This window comes from Cannabis sativa, chromosome 5, assembly GCF_029168945.1.
Source record: "Cannabis sativa cultivar Pink pepper isolate KNU-18-1 chromosome 5, ASM2916894v1, whole genome shotgun sequence".
NCBI classification, from domain to species: Eukaryota; Viridiplantae; Streptophyta; class Magnoliopsida; order Rosales; family Cannabaceae; genus Cannabis; species Cannabis sativa.
In genome coordinates, this window is record NC_083605.1 from 66,328,129 (window position 1) to 66,336,636 (window position 8,508).

The 8,508-nt window shown below is 30.5% G+C and overlaps 1 protein-coding gene and 1 long non-coding RNA gene across 2 annotated transcripts; both read left to right on the forward strand.

Annotated features, from left to right (window-relative positions):
* Nucleotides 1-431: 431 nt before the first annotated feature.
* On the forward strand, nucleotides 432-1,697 carry LOC115716291 (36.4 kDa proline-rich protein). Its single transcript, XM_030645053.2, has one exon. The coding sequence runs from the start codon at nucleotides 746-748 to the stop codon at nucleotides 1,523-1,525; it is 780 nt and encodes a 259-aa protein (XP_030500913.2). The 5' UTR covers nucleotides 432-745; the 3' UTR covers nucleotides 1,526-1,697.
* Nucleotides 1,698-6,607: 4,910 nt separating this feature from the next.
* LOC133037674 (uncharacterized) lies at nucleotides 6,608-8,079 on the forward strand. The gene is made up of 3 exons (XR_009687729.1): nucleotides 6,608-6,913; nucleotides 7,562-7,625; nucleotides 8,024-8,079. It is a non-coding gene; the product is annotated as an uncharacterized LOC133037674 (long non-coding RNA).
* The last annotated feature ends 429 nt before the right edge of the window (nucleotides 8,080-8,508 follow it).

Genomic DNA, 8,508 nt, shown 5'->3' on the forward strand with positions numbered 1-8,508 from the left:
GTGAAGAGAGAGAGAGTATGATAAGAAAATAATGAGCTTAGAAATAATGGCGCACGTTCTCAGTACGTAGTGTTCTTCAAATCATCGATCTCATGATATTGTTTAGTTTAGCTACAATGCATTTCTACAATTTAATTACCTATATCATGATAAAAATAATTATTGTACTGTGCTGATGACCACGCCATTCAACAACCCTTTTATATAAATTTACATACTGTGTACTATAAGTGATGAATTTTGTCTGTATGTATCAAGTTCATTATAAAGTATGACTGTCACATTTTTGGCATGGAAATATGTGAAACTGAATCACTCACGGATCACATATTGAAAGGGTTTGTTTCGCACGGAAATATGTAAATATATATATAATTTATATGGAGATTTACAATGTATATATTTATATATATATATATATCATCGAAGAGATTTTCTTACAGAAGCAGTAGTCACGGATTTGCATATTGAAGTATGCAAATGACCAACAACAATCCAAAATCTCTATTTAATTTCGCAATGGAACAATACATATCTTACATACTGCTATTAATTACTAGGCAGAGTACTAATCACGGGTTGCTATTTTTATAACCTTATAGCTAGCTATATATAAACCATTCAACCCCTACACTCAACTTATAAAACCCCATCCAAAACCCTACCCCAATCACTAGATCGATCTTCTCAATCGATTAACTAGTGCTACAAATATAAACCCTAAAAAGAAAAAAGAAAAAAAATCATGGGTTCCATTAAGCAGCTCCCTGCCATCTTTTTCATTTTCTTGATCTTTATGGTGATATCATTACCACCAATTCAAGCTTGTGTTCCTTGTCAAGATCCACATCATCCTCAACCACCTTACCACCGCCCAGGCCAACCGAAAAACCCACCGCACCATGGTGGAGGAGGTGGAGGAGGGGGCGGCGGTGGAAAAGGTGGAGGTGGCGGAGGTGGAGGAGGAGGCGGAGGTAAAGGAGGTGAAGGAGGAAAGGGAGGGAAAGGAGGTGAAGGAGGAAAAGGAGGGAAAGGAGGTAGTGGAGGAGGAGGTGGCGGTCATCCGAAATCACCACCTCATACAAAACCCTCACCGGTGATCCCGTCACCAGTTATAATATCACCACCAATCATAAATCCTCCAGTGATAATGCCACCACCTTCATCTCCCGGTAACCCGCCATACAATCCTCCATCATCACCTGGTGGCGGTGGAGGTGGCGGTGGTAGCGGTGGAAGTAATCCTTCACCGCCTACGTCACAGACTTGTCCAATAGATGCCCTAAAGCTTGGACTTTGTGTGGATGTGCTTGGTGGGTTGGTGCATATTGGTTTGGGGGACCCAGTTGAGAATACTTGTTGTCCTGTACTCGGTGGACTTCTTGAGCTTGAAGCGGCAATTTGTCTTTGCACTGCCATAAGGATTAAGCTTCTTAATCTAAACATATTCATTCCTCTTGCTCTTCAAGCTTTAATCACCTGTGGAAAGACTCCTCCTCCTGGTTTCATTTGCCCTCCTCTCTAGTGATCAACCCTAATTAAGCTAGCTAGCTAGTAGTCATCGTGGTACTGTTTGATCGAACATGCAAGTTTGTTTTTTGAGCTAATTAATAACTCTAGTAGTTTGTTTTAATTTCGAAACCGTTGTTATTTTATCAATTGGAAATTGGATTTGTAACATCTGGTTACTTTTATAATTTTGGTCTTCATTATCATCTATTAACATACTTTTACTACATTAATTAGAAGTAGTACTCATCGATCGAGATCTATCATTCTATTTCTGATCAAATCTTTTGGTACTCATTGGTAATATATATATAGCCTTATCAAAAATATATATATAGTAAATTTACATATATATACGCTATAGTAAATTTACTTTTGATCACATATATTAATAATTAATATATGAGAAATATTAAAGAGTGAGATGTAATATTATTATTGGTACAATCTAATATATATGGGTATTTTACAATTTTATATACATTATTTTAATTAATTACAAAATATGTGCAAAAAAAACTTATTATCATTTTCTCATACACTTTTATATATAATTAAAAAAAAAAATCAATTTTTATTATAATATATATATATGGTAATAATTATTGATTAGTATATATATGGTAATATTGGTTAGGTTTATTTTTATGTTTACAATTATAATAAACATATTAATAATATAAAACATTTTATATATGTGTTTATTGGCTATCTTTATTTTTATGTTTACAATTATAATAAACATAATAATAATATAAAATATTTTATATATGTATTTATTTTATTTTCTATTAATTAAACATACTAATTTAATAAACAAAATAATAATATTCACATAAGTTTATTATATCACTCTACGTGTGTTATGTTTATTTTTTTAGTAATTTTTTAGAAAATAAATAATATATACATAAAAAATTATTTATCTTTATCTTTTTCTTTGTTTATTAATTGTGTCGTGTTTATTTTTTTTAATTAAATAATTTTTGGAATTTATAAAGTTATGTTTGTTTATTTATTTTTTGATGTAAGAATTATACTTCAATAAAAAACTTGTTCACTAACTCATTAGAAAATAATCAGTATATAGAAACAATAGAAAGAAAATATACTTATTTTAGTATAGTATAAATTGACTATGTCTATTTTTATGTTTACAATTATAATAAACATACTAATAATATAAAATACTTTGTATATATATGTTTATTTTGTTTTCTATTTATTAAACATACTACTTTAATAAACAAAATAATAATATTCACATATGTTTATTATATCACTCTACGTGTCATGTTTATTTTTAGTAATTTTAAGTATTGATTTATATTTATATACATTAATGTTTATAATTTTGATATTGTATTTTATTAAAAAAAATCTTATTAAATTATAATAATTCATACTAAAATAGATAATAAACATTTATCTTTTAATAAAAAAATATTTAACTTGTTTATTTTTATAAAACCGTTTAATTAATTTTACGAAATTGTTTATTTTGAGGTTTAATAAACATATTAAAAATGTATGGTTTCATGTAATAAGTTTTCAAAATGTATAAATTTTTAAAATAATTTTTTTTTGCATATTTTTTGTCATTATTTTATTTTTATTGTACATTTATGAAAAAAGCCCTATATATATTAGTAAAGTTTGTAAGAAATCACTAACTATTGGCTACTAACTTAAGGACATTACAGTGCTTTTCTTAATTATGAAAGCCTTCGCTAACCAAAATATTTTTTTAAAAAAAAGTGCTAAACAAAAACCTTTAATAATAACACAATTTTACTTATTTAACTAAAATATAAAGTTTACAAATTTCAGGATCTCATTTAATTTTAAAATATGACAAAATATACTGTAACAAAAGTGTCACTCAATGACTAATAAAACCAAACTCATATTATTCCTAAAGTTTGAACACTCTAGGTCTAACCACCTTAATATGTATTGTCACGATCCGAGCCCTAGGCTGTGGCAGATATATAATATTCATAACTTGGGTGGTCAAAGGTCACACTTTGACCCTTGTAGGAAGATAAAGCTTATAAATTATTTTTTTATTTATATTACAAAATACTAATTTAAAAGATGTGGATTAACTCCTATATTAATAAGAAAATAATAGTAACAAAATTAGGACCACTTATCAGTATAAAAGAACAATAATATTCCCACAGTTATGTAATCACTAAATAGATAGACTAAATAAGTCAATAAGGGCTCGTTTGGAACGCCGTATTAGGTCGTATTATATTGTTTTGTATTATATTGAATTGTATTTTATGCAATATTCTTATGTAAAACTATAAGTGGTATTAACTTTTATAGACACTTAAATATATAATGTTTTAGTATAAACTAAAGTTTAACATAGTATTATATAAAAATATGATACATAATCCAATTTAATATAATACAATACAATACAATACGACCTAATACGACGTTTCAAACGAGCCCTAAAATACCAAAATAATACCTAGCATCTACCATTTCTCATTTCTAACTAGTATATAGCTAATTTAAGTCATCCAGACCATTCATTTCAGCTTAAATACAAAATCAATTTCATTAGAGGGTTAAAGAGTAAAATAAGACTAAACTAATAACGACTTCCTTTCCCAACGGTGCCATCCTCATCCACTAGCATCAAAATGAGTTCCTGGAATGGGAGAAAATAGGGGGTGAGCTTATAAAGCCCAGTAGGAAAACAACTAATATCAAAGGACCCTTGGTTTAATAAAATTCCTGCATGGTTAGCTTTGTACAAATAAAATATCTCATCACCAGTATCAAAATGTATAAACAAAGTAGAGAGACCACAAATAATCACAAATCAAACGTCAAATGCATATCACACCGTCCACTAGACCCCTAGCTCTCAATACCAATCATAGAAAACGACATCCAAAATTGGGTAGTCGCATCTGATATCCACCATAATACTGGGGCTCAGATTTAATTCACTCCCTGTACAGATTCTAGGTCTTTCACCTACAGGTGAGTGCACACCTGATCTACCTATGATGACACAGAGACTAGGTCGTGAAACAACAATATGCACCGAACATGATCAACATGGCTCTCATAGGTATAACCAAAGCAGGCAAATAATAATCATAACAAAGTACATATCCCCTTTTATTTTCTAGAAAATTCGGCAGCATAACAGCTGTTGAATAAACCCAAAAATCATAACCTGCATAAATATTTACACACAAAAATATATTTGGCACTTAGTGCCCCACAACAGTCTAGAAAAATATGGAGATTAAGTTTTCAATTTTTCAAACAATTTTGTAAATCATAAACATTGGAATATGTCTAATGTTATACAACACATATAAAAATCAAGTCCAATATAATCAAGTTGAGTCCCTACCTCTCCCGAGTCGTTAAACTTTATCCAAAAGATAATCTTAAGCTCTCAAGTCCCGAGCTCCAATTGTTTAGTCCAATCTTACATATTACTCTCACATATACCATCAAATGATTAAATAATTATCATCATCGCATTCTACATTCAAAATCAACTCCAGCGACATATAATATGACTATATTTAAAATTTGGGGTTCCGAAACCTCACCTAAGCGGTGCACATTAACAATCGGTGGCGGTAAAAATTGGTGTACTGGAAATGTCGCCGAAAATAGGAGTAGTGTATATCAAAACGACTACCTCGACGAGTAAATCACATCCATGCCAACCGTTTTTCAAAACGGTACATGATGTCACCGGAAAGTCGTCGGAAAGGGGCGGAGCTACAAAAATGTCACCGGAAAAAAGTAGCGAACTGAGAAAAATAGTTTAGTGTAGGTTGTTCTCCTCGACGAGCTGAGTTTAGTGGTGAAAACGTCTCGTCAAACGGACGCCGGAGGTGACCGGAAAATTCGTTCAAAAGTTTGAAACCCCAAACTTTGACTTGCGATCCCGAGCTAACGGCGGCGAGAGAAGCGGTGCCGCTTGGGGGTGAGGTCGCCGGCACTTGGGCTTCTGATTTGTCCGGTGCGTGGGGCTGGTCAGAGGCCGGAGGTGGGTCACCGGAGTGTGGTGGTTATGGTGGTTTGTGGGTTATCTTTTTCGTATTTTGGAGAGAGAAGAAGAGAAAGATAGATAGATAGACAGAGACAGAGAGAGAGAGACGATTAATGGGGGTGTCTGCTACTGTTTCTTTTGTTTTGAATTTTTTTTTAAATACATATATATATTATTTAATTATTTATTATATATATACACTCGGTTGGATTCGGTCAAACCGAATCTTCACATGTACAATTCTCATCTAGCTCTAAAATCATTGTTGCTCGGTCTTTGCCTTGTCTTTACCTTAATTCCACAATCAAGTGTAATGGCCAATCTAAATAAAAACTGTTGCTCAACAATTAATGACCCTTCCATCTTCCTTGCAATTTATACTACCACTACTATAACCAAAACCTTGTTGAATTGGTTTGAAAACTTTGAAAGATGGTTGGAGTTTCCTTGGGTTTCAAGAACCAAGAGAGAGTAAGAGATGGGTGAGGTGAGTGGTTGTTTGCTTCTTCTTCTTTTTATTGTAATTATCTTAAATTCTTGTTTTTATTCTAATTAAAATTCAAATTTAAAAGACTTAGCTTAATCTTCTAAAATTTCTACTAAGTAGATAAATTCAAATTTAAGGTTAGAAGACCAAAAATACTCATTTTTTCCTTCTTAAGTAACTTTAACAATTCGGAATAAAATGTTCAAAACTCATCACCCCACGCAAACTAGACATTCTAAATGTCCATAAAATTTTGCTCCAATAATTCTAAGATACCAAACTATAAAGTGACACTAATGGCCAAATCTTCGAGTACACTATTACTGATCACAAAATATGAAAATATTAAAAATTCATATACGACATGCATGCACTACTACAAACCAAGATTTTAGAGGCACTTTTTTTCAGCAAATATTAAAGAACCGACGTCATAGGGTTGGAATTTTTTGGAAGGGATTTTGACACTACCTATGGCGTCGGTTTTTTCAAAATAACCGACGCCAAAGGGTGTCCCCCCTATGGCGTCGGTTATTTCTAAAAAAACCGACGCCTAGAGGGTTTATAACCCTAGCCCAGCCCATCATCTTCCTCATTCGACCAGCCAACCCAGAAACCCCCAAACCAGAGAACCCCAAACCCTCTCCGCCAACCACCACGAAAAACCACCCCCATTTCACCATTTTTTCACCATTTTAGCTCATTTTTGTTTCTAAATCTTCTATTTTTCATACCTAAAACTATATACCTGAAAAGATCACATTTTCCCTCATTTTTTAGGGTAAACCGAAGGTAGAGGTAGTGGTGGTGGTGGTTATACCTCCGGCCACCGTTTTTAGTGGAGAAAACATTGTATTTCAACGTCTATTAAGGTATAAATCTAATTTCTACTAATTTTAGTACTGTACATTGCTTTATTTTTTATTTTATAAATTTTTTTTAGGGTTTTTCTATATTATTAAATATGTATTGTGTGTATATATTGTGAATGAGAAATGTATTGTGTGTATATATATTGTGAATGAAAAATGTGATATAGGAGAGTATATATGTATGTATTTTGTGTTGTATTCAATATGTATTGTGTGTGTATATATTGTGAATGAGAAATGAGATAAATAAGAGAGTATTTTATATATTGTATATGTATATATTGAGTATTTTAAACAAATAGTTTTGTTAAATATTGTGAATGGGAATGAGATAAGAGAGTATTAAAATAAAAGTTTAGAAATTGTTTTCTAAAAAATTAGTTTAGAAACAAAAGTTTAAAAATTAACTCTATTTTGTATCAATTTTTTTCTATTTTCAATTTTATTCATGTGTTTTTATTTTTTTTAGTAGCTAGTATAGTTAATTACAACTACTTAGCAAGTTACTAATTTTCATTCTATTCATGTATTTTTAACTAGTTAGTAATAAATTAACTAGTTAGTAACTAAATACTCATAAATTATATAACTAGTAAGTAGCTAAATAAAAAAAAAATTGTAATTTTGTAGTATTTCTTTATGTTGTAGGTTGTGAGGTCAATTTGCAAGGATCTGACTTATTTGGTATTGATCGGTTTCTAGTTAGCTCGAGGTATACACTCACTAAATTTTATTATAAATTAATTATGAATGCTTAGTAGAGTTTGAATATCTTAAATATTCATCCGTAGTGAAGTAGGTTCTGTAATATATTGTAATGCGTCGGATCGATGGGTGAAATAATTTTCATGTTAGATGAGTTTGAATATCTTCAATATTCATCCTTAGTGAAGTAGGTTCTGTGAATACATGTACTGCAGTCGAATGGGTGGTAAATTTTTATATTGCTAAATGTTGTTGTGATTATTTCATATTGTTTTGAATTGTGTTTTGTTGTTATTAATAGGTTTGAATTTTTCGGAAACGTTCAATTATAGTCGTTATGCTGCCGAAATTTCAGTAAAATTAGGATAATATTTGATTTTAATTTCTCTTAAACTTGGTTGTTAGGATTTTATCGGAAGTGACTTTATCGGAAGACAAGTACATAATTTTTGGTATAAGGTATATGCTTTTGTTAACCTACTTTTATAAGAATATTTTTCATATATATTTAGATAATCTTTAAATGCATAGAGTAATTTTAGAATAATATTGATGTAATACATAGGATATATATTGTTGAGTGCTAAGGATAGATATAGTAAGCTATAAAAAAAAATACAAAAAAGGTCTATACTGGGATTTGAACTTGTGACCAAAAGGATAGATTGATAAGTTTTTACCAATATACCAAAACACAATAGAATTAACAAATACATTATAAACATTGATTCTAATACTTAAAATAAGAATTCTATTATAGCAAAATAAAACACAAAAAATACCCAAGTTCAAAAAAAAAAAAAAAAACAAAAAATCGCCTCAAGCGGACAACCGGATCAAAAGTTATTAATAATGTTCAAAGTTTTTAAAAAATTTCATGCAAATTTTAA

Excerpts from the sequence above, each read along its gene's own strand:
- LOC115716291 (XM_030645053.2), top strand. The coding sequence starts at position 746 with ATGGGTTCCATTAAGCAGCTCCCTGCCATCTTTTTCATTTTCTTGATC.